This window comes from Chelonia mydas, chromosome 1 (assembly GCF_015237465.2).
Source record: "Chelonia mydas isolate rCheMyd1 chromosome 1, rCheMyd1.pri.v2, whole genome shotgun sequence".
Classification (NCBI taxonomy): Eukaryota; Metazoa; Chordata; order Testudines; family Cheloniidae; genus Chelonia; species Chelonia mydas.
Window position 1 is genome coordinate 259824540 of NC_057849.1, and position 27372 is coordinate 259851911.

The 27372-nt window shown below is 44.1% G+C and overlaps 1 protein-coding gene across 1 annotated transcript in view; it reads left to right on the forward strand.

Moving 5' to 3' along the window:
* The first annotated feature begins 689 nt into the window (after window positions 1–689).
* Window positions 690–27372, forward strand: part of GUCY2C (guanylate cyclase 2C) — a 63485-nt gene continuing 36802 nt past the window's right edge. Inside the window, exons 1-11 of the mRNA XM_007064088.4 lie at window positions 690–900; window positions 2965–3077; window positions 3674–3741; window positions 7561–7776; window positions 10853–10974; window positions 11892–11988; window positions 16775–16883; window positions 19559–19697; window positions 21193–21278; window positions 22096–22207; window positions 26585–26666. Of these exons, the coding sequence (XP_007064150.1) occupies window positions 690–900; window positions 2965–3077; window positions 3674–3741; window positions 7561–7776; window positions 10853–10974; window positions 11892–11988; window positions 16775–16883; window positions 19559–19697; window positions 21193–21278; window positions 22096–22207; window positions 26585–26666 (1355 nt within the window). The remainder of the gene's footprint in view (window positions 901–2964; window positions 3078–3673; window positions 3742–7560; window positions 7777–10852; window positions 10975–11891; window positions 11989–16774; window positions 16884–19558; window positions 19698–21192; window positions 21279–22095; window positions 22208–26584; window positions 26667–27372) is intronic.

A 27372-nucleotide genomic window follows, 5' to 3' on the forward strand; every position in this document is an offset into this window, starting at 1 on the left:
GTACATTGCCCAGGGTGATATTGGGGGATTCCTAAAACATTGATTCTGTGCTGATTCTGGAGGTTTTCAGTCAGACATTTTTTGGCAGCACTAAAAATCATTTTGATTGGAAAAACTAAAGGAATGAAAATAGTATCTTAAAGACATAAAAATTATATAGAGTAATGTAATAACCCCCAAACTTAGGGGCACAGCCAAAAGGGGTGACCTGGAAGGGCAAAACAAACACAAAGCAACCATCTGTGTTTCTCTGGGGCTTTAATGGATCTTTTACTTTATATCCATTTACCTGGCCTCCTTTTACAACCCAGCTGGCCCCTCCTTCTTTCTCTTCCCTATCCATCAATTCACTGTGATGCAGAGTTAAAGTTTCCTTATCAGACAAAGTGCCAGTACTATCTCTCTTTTATAGCCTCAACCTTTTCATGAGCAAACACACAAAGCAACCTTTGGCCTCTCTCCTTTCCTAAGTTCTGTTGCTTTTAATTCTTCACAAGCAGACGTGCCAGTTAGGGTAGATGGGTGTGGGGTGGAGGTGGAGGCAGAAAAGGGGAGAGAATAAAGGGGTGAAAGAGAAACGGATCGGTGGATATACAACATGAATCTTTGTTTCAGCCTATCCAGGAACAACAACAATGTAGTGCGTGTATATGTGAGCACTGGGGAATGGGTCTAAACTGAGAGGAATAATGAGGCAACGAATGCTGGGTCCAGACCTCTGGCCAACGCTCCTCTGTCTCCAGCTGCTGTGGCAGGTTGGTGAGGGCAAGTGTGTCAAGGACAATTATGTAATCAATGTGATGCAGCTGAATCACACAGACCTTCCATGGACCTTCGATAAAATAAAACCAGCTGTCCAGCTGGGACTAAGTATGGTAGAAGAGGAGCTGAAGAGTGCAGGTAAGGGCGTGATGCTGTGTGTTCTTTTCCCCTTTAGACTTTTTGGGTCAGACTCTGAGCCCTGGCCCTCCCTCAGTCAGTGCTTCTACAAACTGCCCCTCAAAGCTGTTTTTGGGCTGTCTAGTCACCATGTAGATCGGACAGTAACTCTCCCCTTCTTTCAAAGCAGTGGAGCCACAGTGCAAGGACTGAACCAGGGATGTTTGTGTGCAAGTTGATGCAAACCATTCCCTGAGTTAATTTCTGAAGATGTTAGGTTGGGATTGAGAACATAGAAACTGCTGAACCAAATCAGACCAGATCACGGGTACATTGAGTCCAGTATCCTGGCTTCTCCTCTAGCAGAACAGATCAGTGATCCATCTATTCTGGTAACTTCTATGTTAGATAATAACAGATGTGTCAGCCCACTCCCCCAGTGATGCACATAACTTTGTAATATTATGATAAAGAAATTTCATCCTGACCCCAGCTGCTGCTCAGATTATTCCCTGAAGTGTGGGGATCAGCAGCCCTTATAATTTTTAATTTAGGTAGAATCACTGCAGATGCTATTCTTACTCATTTTCATATCTAACCCCTCTTTTCAATATCACTAAACGAGTGGTTCTCAAACTTTTTTTCCGCAGACCATTTGAAAATTGCTGAGGGTCTCGGAAGGCCATTTAATGATCTTTCCAAATGTTGTTTGTACCATTAGCTATTGTAAAGTGCTTTGGATAAAAGCGCTATATAAAAAAAATTAACATTTCTGTTCTACAAATAAAAGCACACAACTCATATTTTTATAACAGTAGTTTTACCTTTCTAATGCAATGGATGTGCCCTCTCTCCCCCACCGTAGCAGCTGGGGCTGGGAAGGAGAGGGTTCTCTCCCCCGCCACACCAGCCACAGAGCTGAGGCTGGGAGGGAGGGGGGTCTCTCCCTGGCAGCCACAGCCCTGGAGCTGTGGAAAGTTGCCTCTTTCTCTGGCCGCCATAACTGCACATCTCAAATTCCCTCCACCCCCTCTTCTCGCCCCACTGCCCCCCCACCTACCCTATCCCCCCCCAGGAATAAACATGGAGAAATAGTTTTACTTTGTGTAATGACCCATCCACTCCCAGTCTCTATTCAAGCCTAAGTTAATTGTTTCCAGTTTGCAAATTAATTCCAGTTCAGCAGTCTCTCATTGGAGTCTGTTTTTGAAGTCTTTTTGTTGTAATATTGCGACTTTTAGGTCTGTAATTGAGTTACCAGAGAGATTGAAGTGTTCTAAGAAAACTATCTTCTTTTCCTCCCCATTTTTAATGTTTTGTCTTTTTGTTTCATTTGAATTTGATGCCCTTTGATTTTTTTTCCTGTAGCTTTAAAAATCATCTGATATTCTGTCTCTGATCATGCCCAATACCTGATGTTTCAGAGAAAGATGTCAGCCCTCTATAGTGGAGCTAATTCTGCAATCTTATCCAGTGGAATGGAGGGTAGGGGGAATTGTTTCCCAGTGAATTTTGGGAATGGAGGCATCTTAGTATGCAGGCCCATATTAATGGATGGGCTAATGGAGCCATAGCCCAGGCCCCTCAGAAGACTACACCCTCGCCAAACCCATGGAATTGCAGTAAGTACTGCTGTGATCTGCACTCACTTGCAATGGCACTCAAATTTGGCCCAGCCACTGCTGCATCATGACCAAGGAGCGACTGGGACAAACCTGAGGAGTGTTGTGACCCCAAGTGCTAGGTCACAATGCCCAGAGCAGGGAGCCAGCCCCAGCCTCATGGGACTGGAACCACTGCTGCAGGGTAAGTGTAGGCTGCACAGAGGTTTTTGAAACTGTGGCCCTCCCACCCTTCCAAACAATTAAAAACACTGAAGGGAGGCCCCCGGGAGCAGAGAGTATAGCAGTATACTATAGAGCAGTATACTGGGATATTCTGTCTCCAGGACCTAGAATGTTCTTAATCTGGCCCTGTTAGTATGAGACTGTACTGCTCTCTGTCACGAATGAACAGAGAGGGACCTTCAGTGCACCAGTGAGTAGATGTGTCTTTTAATGCTATTTCCCATTTCTCCTTCTATAGGAAAAAATGTGAGAATCAATGCCACCTACCATGACTTCAACACATCACTGTATGTCTCACAGGGCTGTCGCACTACCACCTGTGAGGGTGTGGAGGTCATCAAGCAGCTCTATGTGAGTTCTAGGCATTTCTACAGAAATCCTTCTTTTCTGTTTGTGAAAGTGTGTTGAGTGTTGGCTACAGGCAGGTATAGTGTGTGCTGGCAGCAAAGTACAGGCTTCCTACACAGACACTCAGTTCACCTCATTTCCAATTTATAGCACCCCCTAATTCCTACTGTCTGCCCCACACGTACGTACAGCTAGCCTCTCTTGAGCCACTTCACTCCTCACCTGCAACTCCAACACAGCTCTGACGATGCATTTTAATTCTGACATGTAGTCCCCCTGCTGTTCCAGACCTGAGCTCCCACCCAGCTTTGTCATACACCTCTGTGCAGACCACACACTGCCATGCATCATTCTGTCACCTCCCTTCTTCTCTTGCTCCAGATTCATCCTCTTATTTGTTCCCTCATTCCACAGCCCCTTCTCTCACCACTCTGTACTTGCTCAGTGGCAGTTAATCTTGGTGCTGTATCTTCTCACATTTCACAGTCTCCCCCCATCCCCCTTGCCTGTGCCTTGCTCCACATTCTGCATTTCCCATATCAGTAGCACCTTCCCTCACTTTGCACTCTCTGTTGCAAATGCTCTTTTATCTCTTGCAGAATAGCGGCACACTTGGCTGCGTTGTCCTGGGACCCACTTGTACTTATGCCACGTACCAGATGTTCTCGTAAGTATCAGAAAAAAAACATTACTGTGTTCCAAGGAAGTAAAATACTTAACAAAATTGTTTCCTACTCAGACTAGCATAGACACTGAACTTGTGTGTGGGGCATACTGTGCTTCACAATCAGAGTCCTACAGAGCTCCTATACCTGGCCACTACCTCTGGCAGGGACAGAATGCCCCCTAAAGGGCTTATTAATGCAACTGCTTTACTAGGTAGGACTCAGGAGAGGAGCGATAATGATTGACAGAAGGTAGTCTGATCACTCAAGGTCTCAGCAAGCTACCTCTTCAACACTCCCAGCAGGAGACAGACATTATCTTGAACAGAGGAATCTCCATATTGGCTCAGACAAGTGGTCCATCTAGACAAGTATCTTGTCACTGGCATTGGACTGTAGTAGATGCTTCAGAGGAACGTGCAAGAAACCTTGCAGAAGACAGTGCTGGGATAACGTGCACTAAGAGACGGTTTCCTCCTAACCCCCAATATTTAGAGGGTTGCTCATTCCCTGAATTATGAGTGATTATATGCCTTCCAAAATTCCTGTTTTTAAAAATATATTTACTGTTATATACATAAACAATACAAGAGTAAAATTTTGTGTGTATATATAAGTGCAGATATTGTTATCCATAAAATTATGGTCTGACCCTTTTTTGAATCCTGCTGAGCCCCAGGCCAAAATGATATTGTGTTGCAAGGCATTCTGTAGGCTATTTGTGTGTTGTGTGAAAGAAATATTTCAATTGCATTGAATGTTTCTTTGCTCTTTTACTGAGTCAGCATGAATAGAAATCCACCTTCTCTTTTCCAACTGTATGTTTTTAATCATGCTGTCTAGTATTTGCCTCCTCTCTAAAGGTAAAGCATCCCAGACTTTTCAGTTTCCCTCATACACGAGTTTTTCCATGTCCCTACTGATTCTGACTGACCACCTCGGACCCTATTCTGTTTCTTCTATATCCTTTTTGATGTGGGATGATCAGAACTGAACATATTATTCCTGGTGAGGGTGTATGATTGATTTATATTATACAGTAATATTACCTGCTTTATATATAGCAGTATTATAATATTTTCTGTATTACACTCCATCCCATTCCTTAAGCATCCTAGCATTACTTTTTTGGACTCCTGCTGTACCTTGATCAAAGAGCTTCACTGAGTTGTTTACCATAATTCCCAAGTCTTCTCCCCCCCCTTCTCCTAGTTAATTCAGAAGGTTTATGAGGAGTTGAAGCTACTGCATGGCAATGAAGAGCACTAACCATTAGGCAACCAGATTGACCCAGGCTAAAATGAACCGATTTGGGAACCAAAAGCAGGTTCGTTACCTGGCAGTACTCTAAACCAGCCTGGTAAATTTCCATTTGAATAATGAAATCATGTTCCTGGCTCATTGCATCAGTTGTCCTCCCGAGCACTGTACATCCCTCCACTGGCTCCCCCTTTTCTACTGCATCAAACATAAGCTACATTGCTTCATAATAATAATAATAATAATAATGACCTTTACCTGGACATAAAGTTAGACAGTAGTTCTATCATACCAGTGCCAGATAATTGTAATTGCCAAATTGTTCAGTACAATATTCCCTATGAAGTGTAAAAGATTCTCCTAAAAGAATTGCAGAATTTTTTTAGTGTAATGTGATAACAGCGCAACATTGCAGAAAATGCTTTCACCCATTACAACCTCTCTATGGAGAAAAAATAGTGGTGTTTTCATAAATTCACCCCAGGTTTGCCATATTTGTCTCTATAACCACTACTATTTCCCCTTCCCCATAATACACTAAGAAATCTGGTTGTAGAAGTAAGATTTGTCAACAGCTCTGAGAATCTCTCCTCCAGCCCTGCTCTGTGAAGTGCTAAAACCCATTTAAGAAGAGTGGCTATTAATGACCTGTGATTCATCTGACATCGTTCACCTGGCAAAGGATGTCAACCCACAGTTCATCCAAAACTGGCTTGATGGAAATAACAAGACTTCACTAAGCTATTTTAGATTTCCTTAGTGCATAGGCTGGCACTGTACAATAATTTTACCCCTCTACATAAGATGGAATATGATAACTGGTTCTGGAGGTTCTTATATCACACCTACAGGTTGAGAGAAAGATTATACAAGGGATCGGTCAGCACACAGGTAGCTTGTTTCTAGTTCCCCTCTGGCCTCAAGAAAATGACAATCATCACCATCTGATAGCTGTTCCATGAACTGTTTAAAATAAGCTGATAGGTTTCAGACCCACTTCTAGCAGCAGAAGATGGCATCACAACAACTGTGGCAGGTTCGCCCCAGGGTGCCACCCAAAAATGGGGTACCACTTGGCCCCCTGACCCACCAGCCTGGGCTCCCTCTCACACTGTACTGCTGTGACAAGCTGCAAAGCCCTCTAGCCTGCACTTTCACCAGCATACATACAGGTAGGGACATGCCCAGCTGCAGTTATATGCAGGCTTTCTGACCAGCCCCTGCATTGGAAGGCTACAGTTAAGTCAACTCCCAGCTCCTCAGGCACGTATCCCCTCTGGAGTATAAGCCCAAAACCATATCATCTTGCACTGCACACGGAACTGTATAGTGTAAGCTCATAAAATTCACCCCCTCCCTCAATGTGGAGAGGAATATGCAACAGCCTTTGCCCCAAGCTATGATTCCCATACACTTCACTCCAACTCACTGGTTAGATAAAACAAAAACAAGTTTATTAATGACAAAAGATAGATTATAAGTGATAGCAAACAGATCAAAGCAGATTACCAATCAAATAAACAAAAAATGCAAACTAAATTTGATATGCTAGATAGATTTGATATGAATAGCAGATTCTCACCCTAAGAGATGATACAAGCAGGCTGCAGATTCTTAAGGGGCAAGCTGCACTTGCTTTACAGCTCGGAATCCCCAGATGTTTCATTAACAGGTTAGAAATCCCTTTATTCTGGTCCAGCACTTCCTCCAGTCCCGTCTTTGTTCCTCAGGTGTTTCCAGGAGTCTTCTTGGGTAGGGAGTGAAGAACACCAGATGATGTCACTCCCTGCCTTATATAGCTTTTGCATATGGCGGGAACCCATTGTTCCCAAAGCTTGGTTCCCAGACCAGTCTGTGGAAAAATACTGATATCCCAAGATGGAGCCTAGAGACATGTGGTCTCATTATATGTCCTGGTAGAGTCATAGCAGCCATCACTTGGAGGCTGTCTGTAGCATTTTCAGGAAGGCTCCCCAGCTGGGAGATAAGCTTCTCCTAAGGCCTATTGTTTTTTCTTAATGGCCCATTGCCCTGAACAGGCCCTTCCCCACCCACTATCTAGACTGAAAGCATCTTGTCTAGTGTGCATTACCCATCTATCCATGCGTTACTACATTTGAAATACAGATACATAGTCAATATTTATAACTTCAGATACAAACATGATACATGCATACAAATAGGATATATTCATATTCAGCAAATCATAACTTTTCCAATGACACCGCACATGACTTACCTTGCATAAAATACATTATAATTATGTCATAATCATTTGGAAGGGTAGTGTGTAGTGGAGTCATGCAGTGTACCTATACCGAGGCTAGTTAAATTGTCAGTCAAGCACCATTACGCTGTAATGACATTTTAATTAAAGATTTCACCTGTTCTTTGGTGGGATGGGGTGGGGTATTATTTCAAATTTAGTTTGTTGTAAAACTAAGTCAGGACACAAAGTGAGAAAGTACTGGCCATGTGAATCACATGGTAGCTATCTTGATGTGACATCAATTCATGTATCAGCCATGTTGTTTTTTTTCCCCTCTTCTCTTCCCCCTTAGCGTTGACACAATATTGGGCCTCCCTCTGATATCCGCAGGGAGCTTTGGGCTGTCATGTGACTACAAAGACAACCTAACTCGAATCCTGACTCCAGCCAGAAAACTGATATACTTCTTCGTTGATTTCTGGGAAGAGTCCAACTTGCCATTCAAAACCAGCTCTTGGGAATCCACCTACCTCTATAAGACAAATGACATCCCAGAAGACTGCTTCTGGTAAGAGCATTCCCAAGTCTCTCCAGCTACTGTCCTAGAAAACTTGGACTCACCTCTGGCATGATTTCTTTAGGCTGTCCTTAGATCTGTCCCTCTCTCTCTCTAACTCTCTCTGTTGCTCTCATAGAACAGAGAGTTGGAAAAGACGAATTAGACCATCCAATCCCTCTTCTTTCCAGAACAGCAATATTCTCTACACTACATTTACCAATGTTATGTCCAGTCTGCTTGCAAATGTTCCCAAGCTACAGGCTTTCATCATGTCCATTGGGAGAATATTTCACAGGCTAATAGATTTCACTGCCATATTTCTTGGCATCTAAATTAAATTTTTCCTCTTTCAATTTCATCCCATCACTCCTAGTAATGACCTTCTGTATCATCCTGAGTAATTCCTCTCCTTCCTCCTTGATGCCAGGATACAAATCAGTTTGGTTGTTACTTGTATCTTGCTAGGGGAAAAGGGTGTATCTGGTGGTTGTAGAGGGGAGGAAATAAATCAAGCTCTTGGTTTTACACCATTCAAACATTTGTAGACTTTTTAAATCCCTGACATAAATGGTTATACATCTGGCTTAACACACGAGAGGTCCCATTTAGTACTACTGATGTGCATAAAAGTTTGCAAGTTCAGGGCCTGAGTTAGCTCTTTTAATTCTTTCTCACCTCAGTTCCTCCAGTCACTGGTTATTTTTGTTACACTGAATGCCTTTCAAACTCTGATCAATGTTCTTCTCTGAATGAAATTACCAAAAATGAAAGCAGTAGCCTAGGTATGGTCTCACCAGACCATGGCCATAGAGGGATATTATTACTTTTCTGCTCTATGACATGATACTTCAGTATATGCAACTACAGGGGCTGCTCTTTCTGTCGTAGCATTGTAAAATCATGTCTAATCTGCTGTCTGCTATCACCCTTAGGCCTTGTTCAGCTTTTTAGAGTCTTCTTCATTACCACTGGATTTCAATCAATTATTCTGATTTTTTCCCTTTAGTTACAGTATATTCCCTTTTCCCAAGTTGAATCAATCTTATTTAGTTACTTTTTGCCCAGACTTTAATCTTTCTAAGTCCCTTGGTTGATTTTTTCGTTGTCCTCACTGGTATATACAATTCCTCCTAATTTCATATCATATTGGAATTTCATGAGTATATTTCACTCCTTCTTCCAGAAATGAAGATGTTAGTGCAGACTTAATATCAATCTCTGTGTAGTCCAATAGACATTTTCCCACACAATATATTGCTATTTATCATTACCCTTTGTTTATGTCCATCAATCAGCCAATTGTCAGTTTGAGTGTGTTCCTATCCCAGTTTGAATTAATTTTTCATGTAAGATTGAGACAATTGCTTTATTAACATCCAAATATTACATTTAGTGCACTCCACTCTTCCACTGATTCAGAAATTAAACTAAAAAAGCAATCAAGTTTCTGTGGAAAGATTTATTTTTTAATGCCCTCTGTCAGGAAAACACATAAGTATCTGCTGAACTTTATGGATCAGCTTAAACCCTACTGACTTCAGTGTGATTTAAGCACTGGGAACTAAAATACAATCGCAGTTCCATTATCTCATAGGTGTTTAATGACCATTTTCTCTTAGTATTTGTCCTTTTATTAAGGATAGAAACTTGACTTATAGGATGGTAATTGCCAGGATCATTTTTCTTTCATGTTTTGAAAATTAGTATTTTTTATCTAATCTGCTATATCCCGAGTTCTCCATAACTTTCCAAAAATAAATGTCCATGGTACCATACATTCTTTAGCTAGATTCCTTTAATACCTTAGGTTTCCTACCATTCAGAGCTGCTGATTTGTGAATTTTCATATTTTCCAAGTATTTTCTTGTATTTCCTTTATCAATACTACTTTTCATGGTCTTTCTTACTTCCTAATTGTTCAAACTTTTTTTCTTTTGTTGTGATATTCAGGAAGGACTTATTTTGTGTAAAGTGTTGTGGTTAACTTGAAGTGTTTTAAATTGACTATTTTCTTTTAAAAAATCCAGTTTCTGATAAATCCAGTATCTGATTAAATAATATGGCCTGATTATTTCCCACCCCCCACAAATATTTAGAGGCATGAGTATCTTCAATGGGACTATTCATGTGTGTAAAGTTGTTAAGATACCTGAATGTGTGCAAGACTGGAGCCTTACTCACTAAGGGTATGAACCTGTTGCGGTGCAGAGCACCCTCTTTTCTTACTGAAGACAATGGGAGAAAAAGGTGTTGAGCACCTCAAAGGATGGTGCCCCAAGTGCTGTTAGATCACAAAGTAAGCAAACCAGGGGAGGAAAAATAGAGAAAATTATTTCTTCTCCCACCACTAATTTTTCAGATACAGTGACCCAAAGTCTCTTTTGTAACTATAGGAGGTACAAAATTTTCAGATAGAAATAGGATTTTCAAATTGACAGTGTCCCTTTATTGCTTTTACCTAGCATTTACTCATTCTGCTTTTTTCCTCTCCTTAAATCTCTTTCCAGCGAGTCTTACTTGACTTTGTATTTTTATTTTCTTGCCTCCTATCTTTTTTTAATCACTTTTTTTTAAAACCTCAGGTCTTTAAGCAGTCCCTTGGAAAACCACATTTGCTCCTTTGCACTTTAATTGTTAGTCTCTAAGGTGCCACAAGTACTCCTTTTCTTTTTGCGGATACAGACTAACACGGCTGCTACTCTGAAACCTGCACTAGATTTTGTAATTCCTCAAAGTTTTCTGTTTTGAAAATTATCTTACTACACTAATGCATTATCTGAACCAATCCTTTATAATACCAGATTTAAGTGGTTCTTGCTCAGGTTCAAGGTTTTCCTTTTTATGCTCACATTCTCTGTACTGCTTTCCCTCCCAAATTCTGTTGTTTAACTTTATTGATGCAGAATGGCTGCTGCGTTCCAACCCAGAAGTGGCTACATTTCTGTAGTAGGTGAAGTGATCCTTATGTGCTGTAAACAGTCTATTAGACATTTTAGGATTATTATTGCGGGAAGGTGCTATATAAATGTAAGGCATTAGAATATTTTCAGCTGATCTATAACCCACACTTCCTACCCTGCATCAGGTACCTCAATGCACTAGACGCTGGAATCTCATACTTCTCTTTAAAGCTGACGTTCAAAGAGGTTTTAAGGACACCAGAAAAATTAAAGAAAATTGTGACGGATCAGACCCGGAAAAGCAATGGTAAGGGGAGATGAGAGTTCTCTTTCCCTTGCATGCATGATGTTGATCTCTGTCTATGCACTACTGCCTGGGTTATGTTCTGGGGAAAATCTTTCCACTTATGACAGAAAGAGCACAGATACTCTTTTCCATTTTTGTGAATGTGGGAAGATGGCACAGAACTCAATTCCCCCACTGTCCTGATAAAGCATATGGGCATATTCTGCTTGTAAATGCCTCTTGGGGTAGATTATCTTCTGCAGACATAACACTGTCTTCCTACAAGCCCTGTCCAGTGGAGCATTCATAACCCAGCAGCCCCTGGTCATAGTTTGGATTCCTGTGTTACTAGAATGCCCAGCTTCTTTCTCTGTGTCTGTTTCTCTCTCACACACACACCCCTTTTGTGCAACAAGGGGGCTCATTTCAAACATGGGGGAATGACCAATCCCTACTGGAAACCCTGGCCATGGTGGTGATGCCTCAGTTCTATTAACAAGTGCTTATGGTAATGCTAATCCCTGACATCATTGGAGAGGGGGAGCATGAGAATAAGGAAGCCAGTGACAGATTAATGGTTTATTCTTCTAATGCCCTTTGCCTTAGAACCTTCTATACCATGTTACTGATTGTAGTTTATGTTGCACTCCATCTATGTGCGATTTTAATGCTCATGAAAGCAAGGTGCTGATTATAACTGGGTCAGGCATAACGTGGGCAGGTGCTGAGCAAGCTTTCTCCTCCCACTGTGTAGTTCAGTCCTGACCCACAACTATCTGTTCTTTCATTTCTGGCAATACCTCTCAGCCCTGACCTGCTGTAGCCCTGCTATTCTAGAGTTTATATTCTAAGAACAGTATGTAAAACTCTATTTGTCCTCCTCCTCCTTATTTGTATGCCTCTCACCTTCTCTCCATCTGTCTTTGCCTGGTCTGTAGTGATCATCATGTGTGGCTCTCCAGATGAGCTCAAGACAATCCTAGGGGAAGAGAAAGTAGATGAGGACATAGTCATCATCCTGGTGGATCTTCACAAGTAAAGTATCGCTGCTGGTTTTCCTTCTGTCCCCACTCCCATTTCCTGCAGGATGGAGCTAATGGAAATAGTCCAAGAGGAACTCTCATGCTGAGGAGACATTTTACCATGAAACATTTCCCTGTCACCTCCTTTTCATAGTCTTCTTGGCCCCCTTTTAGCCAATTATCAAAGCTTTTTGGTGTTTGAACCAGGACGCATCCTCCACATCACTTATCCAATCCATGTTAGATTTTTTCCAAGGCATCATAATCATAGAATCATGACCTCATTGCAGGATGAAATTATAGAATAATAGAAATCAAGTTAGAACCTAATGTCTTTTCTATCTTCCTCCCTACTACCCCACCAGAAAACACAGGAATGCACCCTAAAAGATATTCTCCAGGGCTTTGTCTTGTCCAATTTTAAATGACATACGCAGTGGGGCTTCCACCACTTCCACTGAGAGACTATTCCATAGCCAAATGGATCTCCCTACTAGGATGTATTTCCTGATATTCACCCTAAATAGTCACTTGCTTGATTTCATCTTAGTATTCCTAATTACAGCCTCTTCAGATCCCCTTACATGATTTCTCTCCTTCTTTAAGATGGGATCTTCAAAGGAGCCTAAGGTAGTTAGATACTCAGTTAGGATTTGGGCATCTAACTACCTTAGGTTCCTTTGAAAATCTGGCCAGAAGGCTAGAATTTTCAAAGGTATAGAGGCACCTAAAGAGGCAGAGAGGCACCTGGTGGGATTTTCAAAAACTTCTAAGTGAGTTAGGCACCTAACTCATTCAAATCAATAGAAGTTAGGGACCTAACCTGCTTAGGTGCTTTTGAAAATCCCACTAGGCACCTAAATACCTGTGAAGGTCTGCCCCTTGTGTTTCTGCCCTTAATGTAATTGTAGACATTTCTCATATCCCCCTTAGCTGTAGAGATGGTCAGGAATTTTTTGACAAAGTTTGTCATCCAAAAATGTTTATTTGTCAAATCCTGTGAAAAGGGCAGTTTTGATTAAAATTTTCCTCAGCTCGGAGTTGAAATTTCTACTCAAAATAAAAGAACAAGAGACCCTGGAATAGCCTGCTGGTTATGGCACTCTCTTAGGATGCAGGAGCCATAAGATGTCTAGGTTCATCGGCCTGCTCTGCCTAATTCAGAGCAGAGACCTGAACACAGGTCTACCTCATCCCAGGTGAGTGCCCTAATCATGGGGCTATAGAGTCAGTCTTTCCTTCTGATCCAATGAATATTTAACTTACACAAAGTGGAACAGCTCCAACAGAAGAGATCCACCTTAGAATAGCGGGGTGGCTAATGCACTCAGCTGGGATGTAGATGACCACAGTTCAAGTCTTTGCTCTAAATTAGGCAGAGCAGTGACTTAAACCTAGCTCTTTCATGTCTCCTCCATCTTAGGTGAGTGCTGTAACCAGTAGGCCATTGATTATTCTATAATTGGTCATTCTGATTTTTCACAAAACAAATTTCAAAGGTCTCAGTTTTGTTCCACTGTAGCATGCGAAGCTTTTCAAAATCATGAAATTTCTCACAGGACAGGAAAACTGTTTCCTACACAGTTCTACTTAGTTGCATAATTTGGCCAAATGACATACGGGATTTTTAAAAAATCTCCCTACATTTACCATTTCCTCTAGCCCCTTGAGTGTTTTCTTGCTATTCTGATCTTCCAGTTTGTCACACATATATAAAAGTGAGAGAGAGAGAGGCTATTACCAGGCCGGTTATTGCAATGACCTCCACGGCAGTGATCTCAATGGGATTTCACAAATACAAGATTCTGACTTCATTACAGGATAGAACAGAAGCTGGAGGCCTTAGAAGTTTTCACTCAAACACATATCTGCAGTAACAGGAAAGGGAATTGTTGTCAATAAGTATTGATGGCATTGAGAGAAATGATCTTTCAGATTTGCCCTAGGATTGAATCTCTCTTTGAAACATACTAAACTCGGACATGAGCAAGTATATAAATCTGAAGGAAATCAGATAGCAGTAATATATTGACCATCTCTTTGTTAGTATGTATAGGACAATTTTTTATGATGGATGTTAGAATGATGTAAGAGCTATTGAAAATATCACAAAACAGGGTACTATTCATGGTACTCTAAATATCCTGTGACTATAAATCAGCAGTTCCAATCAGATCCATGCTATGGCTGGCAGGCAAAGAAATTGGAAAACTCAGATTAGGAATGGGTTATGGAGCCTTTCACTGGTTACAGGTCTATGTGAAATGGTTATCTCAGTTCAATATCACTAGGACAGTAGGTGTTTTCACCATTTATACTAACTGGTTCCAGTACTGGTAGCCTCAGAGAGGCCAAGAATCCCCAGGACCATGGAGTCTGAATGCCTCTCAATCCTAGAGCTGGCCTCTCTGCCTCAGGATTGAGGCATTGAAGGAATAGTTTAGTAATCTGAGATCTAGGTTCAAACACCTCTTGGAATCACAGGTTGAAGTTCCAGCAGGCTCAGCTCAATCTTTCCTCCTCAAGGGAATACATGAAGTAGCCTGCAGTTCACTCAGTGTCTGTGTTTTTCAGATGGCACCTTTAAAATGTGGAGTCCTATAAGCGTTGTGTTGACATCAAGGATTCTATGATATAAGATCTTGCCATAAGATCAGGGGGGTGCCCTGGTGTCCTTAGCCACAATTTCCCTGCCTTCACTAGCACGCAGAGTGGTGTCTGAAACTGGTTGTCTCTCTCCCACACCCAGCTGCCTATATTTCAGTGGTGCTGTGTTGATATAGTTGTAAAGAGCAGACTGGGGAGGAAGATGTGCTCCTGGTTAAGGCAAGCTCCTTGGACTCGGACACTTGGGCTTCATTCCTGGCTCTGCCACAGACCTTGGGCACGTCACTAAGGGTTAGTCTACATGGCACTGGCAAAGCACGTTAGAGGGGTGTAACTGATAGAGTGCTTCAATGAACTGTGCTCCTACTGTCCTGTGTAGATCCTGCTGGAACACGCTAAAAGGATTATATTAACACGATCTATGTACCTTTTAGTTCATGCCAGCAAGGTCAACATGGGGCAGTTAAAGCATTTTACAAATCACACTCTTCTAATGTGCTTTGCTGATGCCAAATAGACAACCTCTACAGAAGTGTTTTGAAGATAAATTCATTTATACATGGCCCTGCATCACCACCTTGCATATAAATATTTACAGATAGGGTGGTCTGTGCAGTGATAGCACAGACTAAATCTCCACTCTGCCCAGGATGGGGAGGATGAGATGATTTTTTCTCCCTTCAATAGGAGGATGGGAGCCACCACTGCAGTTGCAGCATGTGGTCTTCTGACAGGGCCAGCTGCCTCAGTGCCGTGGCGCCCTGCTGCCATTCACTGCTGCTTGTGTTTGATTTTAGAATAACGCTGTAGTTTATGGGATCAGGCCTTCTCATACACAAACACAGAAGTATGCTAAATCCAAAAAGGGTAACTGGGTCAGGCCCCACTTTTCTCCAGTGCTGGAGTTCCCCAGATACCTCTGTGGATTTAAATTCTATTGGGCCAAGAGCCCTCTGCTATGCCAGGACTCAAGCATAGATCATGTTGATCTGTAGAACTAAGTCAGCCACTGCTAGGAGGGATCTTGCAGAGCTACTAAATTCTGTGGGCTCCAGGGAATTTTCCCTATTGGTCAGTCCAAGTCTGATTGTATAGTGCTTTGAGATCCCTTCAGGGTGAAAGGTGCAGAGTGAATGTCTGAGGGTATTATTAAGGGCAGGGGCAGTGTGTTTGGGGGTGGGGAAGCTGCTGCTGCTGCCTGTGCTTGGGCTAAAGAGAGGACTTTGGTCTCCAAAGCTCTTATTCTAGCACCAAATTCATTCTGAAAGTTAAAAAGACAAGAATGAGCAATCAAATGTGAGTTATGGGATGAGATTCACAAAAGGAGTTTTTAGCAATCCAACTGTATCAAATACAAATACTACCCTTTCCCATTGATACTTATAGTCAGTCTCCTCTCAGTGATGCTTTCAGCAAGTGGTTCTCAGACTGTGGTTTGTGGAGCACTTCCAGATGGTCTGCGGAGCTGCTTCTGTCATGGGTGAAGTAGCAGCCAACTTCAAGCAGTGACCCATCCTGCTACCGTAGCTCATCACCAGACTTTGATGGTTTCCACAGACTGTTTTAGCTATTTCATATCCTTCTGGCCAAGTGTTTCTTTAGTGTAAATTGTGCTGTGATCAAGTTTGTAAAGGACACCAAAATTAGAGGGATAGTAAATGCATCAGAGGTCAAAAACAAATTGACCAGTGATCTGGAGAGATTGTAGTCATGGAGACTTCAGACACCAAGAAGAGACTCGGGCCCAGGTATTTAAGCTCCTAACTTCCACTGATTTTAATAGAAGTTAGGAGCCTAGATAGCATTTTGGATTTGGGACTCAGTCTCTCTATGTGTAAAGTGCTGCAAGCAGGGAGAGAAAATAAACAGCACAGAAACAAAGCAGGGCAATAGAATCTACCTAGGCATATGTGTTTATTTTTATCTGGTCTCTTCAGATTTGTCTCAATATTACCATTTTGTGTAGCTAAACACTATAGCTGCCACAGGGATAGTGTGAACAATGGAAAGGGATATATCTACCACAGTGAAAAGTGATTTACAATGTCAAGTTTGAGAACTCACCATGTGAACCTGTTAATCAACAGTTCCTTTTGGGGAGAGGGGGGAAGGTCTCTCTAGGTATGAAGAGCTGTAGGTCTCCCCTGCTCCTGCTATCATTGTCCCTGAAGCACTTGTGTTTTTCTTTGCAGTAACATGTACTTTCAGAACACCTCTACATCAGGCAATTATATGCGGAATGTCCTTGTCCTGACGCTGCCACCACCCAGTTACATACCAAATTCCACGGACGAATACCTGGTAACCACACTATTTCATATCTGATCATTTCATCCAGTTCACCTGTGTTCACACAACCGTGTTCCAGAAAAAATGGCTGCTACTGACTGTACTCATCCCACAAAACAAATTAATCACATTGCAACACAGCAGCATTGTATAGCAATGTTTAACTCTTCATGTCATGACAATGTGACGATGCAGGATGACCTCTCATCCTCCTGCTTGTAATCTGACATCATGATGTAGAGTTACAGCATCACAAAGCAAAGGTGCAAGATAGTTGTGCTATATTATGAGGCCCAAACTAGGTTCAAAGCTTTTAATTGGCCTGCAAATGTCTAGTTCATGGGACTTGGGAGAGAACTGTGAAAATTTTTACTCCTGGGGGAATTCTGTGCCACTGCGCATGTACAGAATTTATGTCCCCCACAGATTTCTTTGTTTCCCCACAGAAAAATGACTTTCTGACGGGGAAGCAAAGGGAAGCCACAAAAGTGGTCATGTGACCTTCCGCAGCAGTATGTTTCAGGTGCCCAGGGCAGCCAGCAGAGTGGTAAATCACTGTGGGGTGGGGGCAGGACTGGGGAAGACATGGCTGGTGGCTCCTACCCTGCACTGGGCTCAGCTGCTAGTCCCGTCTGAGCTGAGGAGGATGGGACTTTCTCTTCTCCAGCATGGCATCTGGGGCCAGGTCAGACCCACCCCCAGACTTCTCCCCTGGCTGTAGGAAATTCTGCAATGCCTCCCTCCCCCAAAGAACTTCCTGCACCCATAGCTCCTCAGCTGCAGGGTGAGGGTTCACTGTACAGGGTGCTGCTCCCCCATCCATCCAACTCCCGTGTTTCCAGACCCCCTCATACCCAGACTCTCCCGCTGAGCCTCACCCTACACCCTGCACTCAGAACCCGCCGATGATTCCCACTCTCTCTGCACCTGGACCACCCTGACGAGCCACCCACACTCGGATCCCCATCCTACTGAGCCCCAACCACCTGCACCTGAACCCCCACACTGAGTCCCCACATCCAGACCCTCCCCGCTGAGCTCTATCTCCCCCACACACACTCAGACCCCCCGCTGCTGAGCACCAACCACCTTCACCTGGACCCCCCAGGAGAGTCCCATTAGTGTTGCACCCAGAACCCCACAACAAGACCTTGTGCATCCAGATCCCCCCGCACCCAGATCCCACACTGAGCCACCCACACCCAGATTGCCCCATACAGAACCCTCTAAACCCACACCTGGATCTCCCCATCCTAAGCCCCTTCACACTTGGATCCTGCCTTGCTGGGCCTGCCTGCCCACACCTGGTGCACCTGGCATGGAGGGGCATGGCTCTGGGGTGTTTCTGGGGCAGGCCTGGTTCTTGCGCTGTGTCAGGGTTGGGTGCAGCCTCACCACTGAGTTCGTGTCCCAGGGGAGGGGAGGGAAGGTGGAGCTGTACAGTGATCTCTCACCTCTATGCAGCCAGTGGCCTGTGCTCCCCAATGCCATGCTGGAGCCTCCACATTTATGTGACAAATAAAATTTGCAGAATTTTAGAATATTGTGCACAGAATTTTTTATTTTTTCGGCACAGAATCCCCTCAGGAATAGAAAATATGGACTGTATCTCAAGTTTTGGGGTGACTGTAAAGTCTATCAAATGCATTCTAGAGTAGCTATACTACACAATTCAGGCAGGATTTATAGATGTGTTGGGTCTGTGGGGGGAAAAGGAGCGGTGGCCAGGTTTCAGAGACATAGACTGTGGGGAAAACAAGGCCTCAGAGACAGAAACTCCGCTACAGTACAGAGGAAGCCAGGGAAAAAGGAAGGGTCTGGAATTGTGATTTGCGCAAGTTGTGGGAAGACAGAGATGAAACACCTTGCTCCCAAAGGAGAATAAGTGGGAGAGCCTCTTGTAACAGGTTTCTAGCTGAGCAGTACAGCTACAGGGCTTAGTTGCCTTCCCTTGTGCCCCTGGGGATAAGTGTAATGGTATCGCTACTGCCCTCTGGTACAGAACAACAGCTTTAAACTCTGATGAAAGGTAATTCAGTGATTTTTGTTTTTTTATGGGTGCCCTGACTCTGTCCATTTGGGACCTGTCATCTACAATGTCACAGCAGATCCAGGGTTGTTTGAAGCTTGTGCGGCTGCATTTCTTTTCTGGGTCAACTTTCTGCTACCTGGGTTGCATCAGAAAAAAGTCAGGCAGGACTAGTGCCTTATGTGCCTTTAATATCACCAAGTCTCCCCTGCAGGCTTCTAGAAACCTTTGAGGCACCATCAAGTATTATAGACTCGTGAACTAAACCCAAGGCATGGAAGATGCAGAAACCAACAGTTGTCAGGAGGTGTCGACTGGAAAATGCTTTTGACCCACAGCACCTCTTGCTATTCCAGTCCTAGGACCTCCCCAGTTCTGCCACTGCACCTTAATCTTGACCCGCAATATCCTCTTACTACAGGCCGGTGGCTTTGTCACCTCACTCTGCTTATGCACCTCAATCCCATCTTGCAGCATCCTATTTTCCCAAGCCTGAGCCCCCACACGCCACTGCCAATGCACCTGACTCTGACCTGCAGCAGCTTCTGCTGTTCCATTTCTGAAGTTTCTCCTGAGCTGATACTCCAAACGATGCTGCAGTTTTGGATGGAGGTATAAACAGGCTGTGTTGCCAACTTCTTTTTTCCCCCTATTCTAGCTGAATAATGACTATATTGTTGGCTATTTGGATGGAGTCTTGCTCTTTGGACACGTTCTGAAGAAACTTCTGCTCTCCCAACAGTCAGTTGGGAGTCCCACTGATTTCATTGAACATTTTCGGAACATCACATTTAAAGGTAATAAAGTACAATTCTGAGCAACAGCTCACTGAATGGACTGTGGGGAGAGGGAGTTCATATTCCAGGTGGGCATGAGGGGAAGTCCCCTTATTGCTGAATGGGTTCAGACTCCGCAATGAGTTGTCTTCCCTCTTTTTCTGTTCAATTGATTTTCCCAAATATACTATGATAATCAGCACTGAAGAAACAGACTAAGTAATATCCATACACAGAGAATCCCCTTCCGTATACATCACATACAAAAAAGAGGTGAAACATTTTATAAATTTCAATGAGGACCAAAGTGTTTGGGGGCCAGAATCTCTCCTGGGCTGCAGGCTCTTCATACTGATCTGGCGGTGTAAAGGGTACAGAAATGACGAAGGAGGAATATTCCTGTATAGTGGGAGGGGCACTCCCGGGTCAGCACAGAATAGGATGACATATGTTAAGCTCCCTGGCCTTATTACACTGTGCTTTTCTGATGTAGGTATAGAGTACTGACTTGTCTACATGGGAACTATTGCCTGGGTGGACCAAAGGATGTGTAATAGTGAGGCATCCAAGTGGGTTGCAGAGTCCATTAGACTCTTTCCTATCATCTGACTGGCATCCAGGTTTTATTTTAGGCTAAACACAAGGTTGGATGAGGATGAAGTATACATAACATTGAACCAAATCCATCTCTCATCTTCATCCCCAGAAATGTAACAAGTTCTTCTTTTGTCATTCTCCTGGATGGCAGTGTGGGGAGTATGTATAGTAGAAAATATTCAGCCACAGCTAACATTGGCCAAGAAAACATCAGCATCAATTTCACCAATGACTTCAGAGGGAGCAGAATTAGGCCAACACTAAGTGCTTTTGAAGATTCCACCCTAAAATCCTTAGTCTGTAACATTAACATATCCTGAGTTATGGAATGTATGCATTCCCCACCATAAGAAAACAAGCAGCAGGGTAAGAAAAAGTATGGTTAAAATGGCAAGGTACACAAGGTTATTAGACCCAAACAGATATCCCTCAAAAGATGAAAATCTAGCCCAAGTGAAGCCAGCAGAAAAGAACATAAGTTATCTCTGTATTTCCCTCCTTGTTGACCGACTTTGAGACCAAGGATAGAATCAGAGTTTCCCTCTCACCTCTAGAGATGGTCCCTTAAAGGCACATTGGCCGGATCAGTGTATGGAAATAAAACAGACTGGTTGCTACATGAGTTGTATCTTTTCTGTGGTTAGGGAGGGCTTCATTCTTCAGTATTGTTAGATCTACTCCTTTTACCAATGTCAAACTCATATTTTAAAGCAAAAAATAGTATGCAAATAAGGGAGAAGCAGAGGCTGAATAAGCTGAGGTGCGTGCTAAGGGTGCTCTAGTGTAGATGCAGAAGGTTAATGGGAAGAAAAATCCTAACATCAGAAGTCTCTTAATTTACACCTCTCTTCTTGTCACATGTTCATGCTTCTTGGGAAAGTGCCAGGCTCCTTCACTGATCTGTTCCTTGTGTCCACAGGTGCATTGGGTCCAGTGACCCTGGATGAATTTGGAGATCTTGATGTCAATTTGTCCCTATTGTATACATCAGTAGATACCTATCAAGTATGTAATTCCATTAAGAAGGTATCCTGTGGTGATCTGTGAGAGGGAAACTAGAGGCCCTAGGTTAGGGTGTGACTATGACAAGAGAGAGAGCTGAAATGGAGGTGTACTAGAGCTGTTGGTGTAGGGGAGGGGTCCCTCCAGGTCCCCCCCCCAGACCCCACTTCAGGTCCTTGTACTGTCTTTCTCACCCTGCTGGCAGCTGCCCAAGGGGTTCTTGGAGCAAGCAAACAAATGAAAAGTCTTCTCTCTTTCTTCCCTTCTGGGAAAGGGGAGTCCAAGGGAAATTAAAGAAAAGTAAGGGTGATCTGGGACTCAGGCAGTCTTCCTGGGTCAGCTCTTTGGGCTTAATCTAGATGCGGGGGTCTAATCTCCAGCCCCTCCTCATGAGGCATGTTGTTTTGAGGCTCAGTTGTGCAGCTTTGGGAGAAGTGAAGCTTGTTGCTGTCTCTCAATGAGCCTATCTTGGCTTTCTGAGGCAGGGCAGCCTTCATCCTTTTCACTGCCCCTTCCTTGTTTATCCCCTCTCTGCTATTTTGAGGGCATGGCCCTTCATAGCAGCACAATGAGGCAAGTGGGGAAAGAAGTCACCCTGATGACTTAGTAGACTGCTGCACTTCTGGGAAGGACAGAGTAGTAGTACAGGCAGAATATGAAAAACAGAAACATGAACCAGGCTGGAGGGGACACAGCACTGCAGTAGAGGGCATGAGTCTATTTTTCTGAGAGTTTGTAGTGCATTATGGGAGGATGAAGCAAAGGAAAGGGACTGAGTGTGACAGCTATTAACAAAGTTCATTTCTATACTCTCTCACAGTTCCAGCCCCTCCTGCGGTATGACACTCATCAGAATAAGACAGAATCAATGACTACCAGCCCATCTTTCAGGTGGAAGAACCGGAAGCTGCCTAATGACATTCCAAGTGCTGGTGAGATACCTACTAAAACTGGTTCCTAATGGAGGGGGCTCATGCACGGTTAAGATAACACTTACTAAGCAATGTGGCCACCCAATCTTAACTGCCATAGAGATGTCAATAGGAACTGAAAATATAACAGTACCTTATCCTACCCTAACTAAACCTGTCATTTTCTGTGTACCCAATACTACTTCAAATGTTCATTTCTGTTCATATACTGCTAGGAGCCTTGCTGTTCTCTATGCAACACAGTTGATCTGTGGTGTACATGATGGTGGCTGGAAGAGATCACATTGGACAATAAAACCTTTACTGAAGTGCAATGGCACTGTGATGGACCAAAAGGGCAGAGTTAATGTTGCATGGCAGGTGTCTCCCTGACTTTGCATTTCCTACAGTTGTAAGATTTGTGGTTCCCTGGCCCATGCAATAGTAGCTCCATAATCCTGGAACCTGAACTGCTCATTTTCTGGTTTTCTAACATTTGGATTTTTGGACACAAACTCTTATGTTGTGGATGAGCATGAAGAGCCTAGGGCAGTGTGGAGAGCCAGAAAGCTTAACTCCATATTAACAAAGTGTCTTGTATACAAATAGTTGCAAGGTGTACAAAAAGTTTCAGGCAGAGAACAGTTCAGTATGGCTATACTTCACTCACTACTAGATGGTGCCTCCTCTGGCTGTTCTGGGGATTAGCTCTGCCAGGGCAACACCCCTTCTTGCAGTTCTACCCAGTGATGAGCTGCCAAAATCTTAACAACTGGTTCCCTATAAAAAGTTCTGATTTAAGGGATGTGCCCCAGTATGTATTTTTTGTACCAACAGGGTTATCATACATCCGTATTTTCCCAGGAGGAATTTTTAAATTTTAAAATTTAAAATTTTTGTTCTTAAATCGCCTGGACGGCGATTTAAGAACCAAAAAGCTTGACCTGTCCGGGAAAATACAGACATATGTTAACCCTGCCTAAAGTTCTTTTTTAAAAAGATGGGCCTGAACAAGAAAGGAGCTCCGTTTCACATGTGTGGGTCCCCGCCACTCCCTGGGGGTGTGCTAGGGTGACCAGATGTCCTGATTTTATAGGGACAGTCCTGATTTTGGGGTCTTTTTCTTATATAGGCTCCTATTACCCCCCACCTCCTGTCCTGATTTTTCACACTTGCTGCCTGGTCACCCTAGGGTGTGCACATGTGTGGGTCCCAGCTGCTCCCTGCCCCCCTCATTGAAGCAGGTGTGCAGGGTTACTGCCCTGGGAACTGCAGGGCACCAGTGGATGTGGGGCCAGCTGCAGACAGGGGCGTGGGGCAGGGCTAGCTGGAGGCAGGGGGTGCAGGGCTGGCTACGAGCAGGGAAGGGGGTGCGGGGTTGGCTGGAGACAGGAGGGTGCGGGGTTGGCTGGAGGCAAGGGGGGTGTGGGGGGGTGCAGGGCTGGCTGGAGACAGGGGCTGGCTGCAGGCAGGGTGGGTGGTGCGGCAGGGGCTGGTGCGGTCAGGGCAAGAGGTGCGGCAGGGGCTGGCTGCGGGCAGGGCGGGGGGTGCGGCAGGGGCTGGAGACGGGGGCTGGCTGCGGGCGGGGCGGAGCGGCTGGAGACGGGGGCTGGCTGCGGGCAGGGCAGGGTGTGGCTGGAGACGGGGGCTGGCTGCGGGCAGGGGGTGTGGGGGTGGCTGGAGGCAGGGACTGGCTGTGGGCAGGGTGGTGGGTACTCATGGGGAGAGCAGCAGGACGCAGCCCAGGCCCAGCAGAGCAGCCGGGGACCCACCAGGCAGCAGCGGGAGCCCCAGGGCCAGGGGAGCAGCAGCAGCAACAGGGCTCGTGCCCAGGGCCATGCGGCAGCCCACATGGCTCCTGCAGCGCAGCACCCCCGGGGGCTGGAGGAGGAATTACATCACTTCCCAGCCAGAGCCCATCAAAGCCTCAGCGCCCCCTGCAGGGAAGCAGGTTAACAACTGGTTCTAAAACTGCTTCAAAATTTAACAACCAGTTCGCGCGAAATTTAACCACTGGTTCTACCCCATCAATCTGTCAACATTCCCCCTCTTGCTTCATGAGCTCCTGCTTCCCTCCAGCTAGGTTACTCAGTGTTTTCCCCTTCCAGGGTATCAAAATCTTTTAACACAAATTGTCCCAGGCAGTCTGCTCCCTGCCTCCTGGTCTGCGCTACTTCCCCAGTGGCTGGCAGGGGAAACTGGTCCTGCCCTCTACTCTGGGTTCCAGATCAGGGGCCCTTCCATCAGCTGCGAGGGTTTTCTCTATCCCATACCTTGCTGCTTTTCCCACCTTTCTGGCTCTATGGGTTTGCCAGCCCAAACTCCATCCTCCCAGGGAGTAGCTGTAGACTACCCTCCAGTCCTAAACATATCTCCCTTCTCCCAGGGAGTGACTGCAGACTACTTCCCTGCAGCCCCCAGCTGCTGTCATCTTCTGGGCTTTATACAGACCGCTCCTGTTCCTGTCAAGCTAAGCCTTGACTCTAATTAATCCGAGCTTTCTGGCTCCTCCTCCAGGTGCAGCGTGGGCAGTTAATTGGCCCAGCTAACCACTTTAACCCCTTCTCCCTTGTCCTGTTGAGATAGTATCAGCCTGTGATGGAGAGTCTAACTCAGCCATCAGTATAGTGTGATCAGTGGAACTGGAGCCAGAGGCTCATGTTCCCTGAAGGGATGGGGACTGTTATTGACAGCACAGGAGGGGACAGGGAATGGGTGGAGTTTGTCTGAGTTGCTTCCAGCCTCAGGGAGAGAGCAGTGCACAGGATTTAATGAAGTTCCACTCGTTCAACTTAACCTGCATTCAGTTTCACTCTTTGCGAATGAAACAAGCAAGGGGAGGCTCCCAGTAAAAGTCAGCTCAACCTAGCTCCCACTGGCTTGACCCAGACTGTGTTTCAGTTCTTGATAGCTTTCTACTGACCCTCTGTGTGACCCAAGACAAGTCCGGACCACAGAACCATGACATACCACTTTCTCTTGGTGACCAGAATTTCCTTCTGTATTCAATCAGATTTTAAATCCAGACTACTAGAATTCAGAGTTTTGTGGAACACAGTGGCACCAAAAGCCCAGTAGAGAGCAAACGAGCACTTTGATTATTTAGCATGGGAGTTACTTAGCACATTAAACTAAAGTCCTACCTGTCTATGTTGACAAGTGTTATGGTGCAAACGTAGCTAAGATGAGGTACCACTCATTTGTTTCCCCCCAATCTTGAGTCCATTTGCAGTAAAATGTTACATGGAGTGTAGTATTTTCATTTACATTCTTCCACCACCCTCAAACTCCTTAAGAAAATGCCTCAGGGAGTCATTTATAGCCCCAAAGTAGGAAACCTGATGTTTTTACACAGTTTAGTTTCCTCTATAGTAGAAACAGTGTAATGAGACCAGATCATATGTTTTAGCCCCATAAATAGGCTGCCTGAACCATCCAAAAGTCTATGAAAACACAAATGCAAAGCTATTAAGCTTAGTATATGCTTAATCCTGAACTACCATTTTCAATTTGTAGCAGCCAAGCAGGCTATAGTAAAGCAGGGGACCAATACTTGCAAATCTAGAAGTCCAACTTCCGATATAACTAGATTTTTTGCAGCTTAGGCAAAACAAACAAACAAAAACACTTTCCAAAGCCAAGAATTTAAAAAGGCTTCCTCCAGCCAGTTTCCAAACAAATATATTCAAACAGAAAATCGCTTTAGATAGCCAAAGTTTAAGTCACTGTTACCATCCACCTCCTATCAAAACTGTTTTAGCTAGCTATGTGCTCTTTCCTCTAGCAAGCTAACCAAACTCAATAGCTAGAACACAACCCTTTTATAGCATGTAATTTGCAACTGCTGATCCAATTCTGCTACTCTTCCCATGCCATTCCTTGAAATTAGGGCTTTTACCTTTGATTTTTCTATTGCTCAGAGTGTTAATGCTCACCCTACCAATCCCTGGATGGGTCTATACACTCCAACATAAATTTTATTCTGGTTCTTTAGGAAGAATACACAATATTAATTCGTGGTGGAATACTGTTTAGCATGCTATAGTGTCAGTAGCCACAAGAGGGTAGCAGAGCCTCAGGAACAGAACTGGTGCTCTAATACTCCCATTTCAAACATCACCCAGTCACATTATTAAAATGTGAGTTTGGAATCGTGCAGTCTTCAACAAGTGAGACACATGTTTCAGGGGGTTGGCAGGGAGACACCTCATGACTCCTCATGCATATCTGCTTGACTGATTTATTTATTGGTGACCTGATATCCTGCCTTCCTAACTGGAGGCAATCTTCCACTGATTTCAAGGGGCTTTGCATCAGGCCCCGGGTATGTATTTTTTAATACAATGTGTTCAGTGTTCTCACTAAGGTTGTATATTTTCCAATTTCTCTCCTTTGCAGGCCCGCACATCCTGACTATCGCTGTCTTTACACTCACAGGGACCGTGGTGTTGGTTGTGATCATCGCTCTGCTGGTGTTGAGGTATCAGCCTCATGTTTCTTTTCTCCTCCATTTGGTACTTCTGGGCATGGGTTGTTTGATAGCTCCTTGAAAATATGTCCAATTATCTCCTGCTCATTGGCAAGGCTCTTGCTGGCTTTTCTCTCTCTGTGTGTGCCACTCTATTGTAGACACTACGCATGGCACCTGCATTCAGCACTCCCTGCTTTGAGAAATGATCCAGTTGTTCAGGTGGTAGACGTGACAGATGGTCAGGCCTATTCCACCCCCTAGAAAGCACTGCTTTGCATATACACACAAACTTAGCAAGTGTCTTTGTGAGGACAAGGCCAACCTTCAGATTTTTTCTCACTTATTGCTCACACTTAGTCCTTTCTATTACTCTACTATGTTTCTTTACCCTTTTGGTGACTTCCAACAGTTCATTCTGGAAGGATGACTCAATCTTGTGTCATTGCACAAATAAAAATACCAGAAAGTTTTGGCACCACAGTGTCTAGATCCACTTTGTCTCTTACTATTTTCCCAGACTTGTCCTGCTTCATTGCAGCTAGTTCACTCACTTTTTCTATGGCTAAAATTTTCTGACTAGATTGTGGTAAAGCTTCTATCATGATGGAAAAAATCAGATAAATAGAAACTGAAACCCATTCTAGGATCCTCTCAGAGAAAAAATTCAACCCATTTCCAGTGCATCTATATATCTCTCATATTCACAAGACTCAGA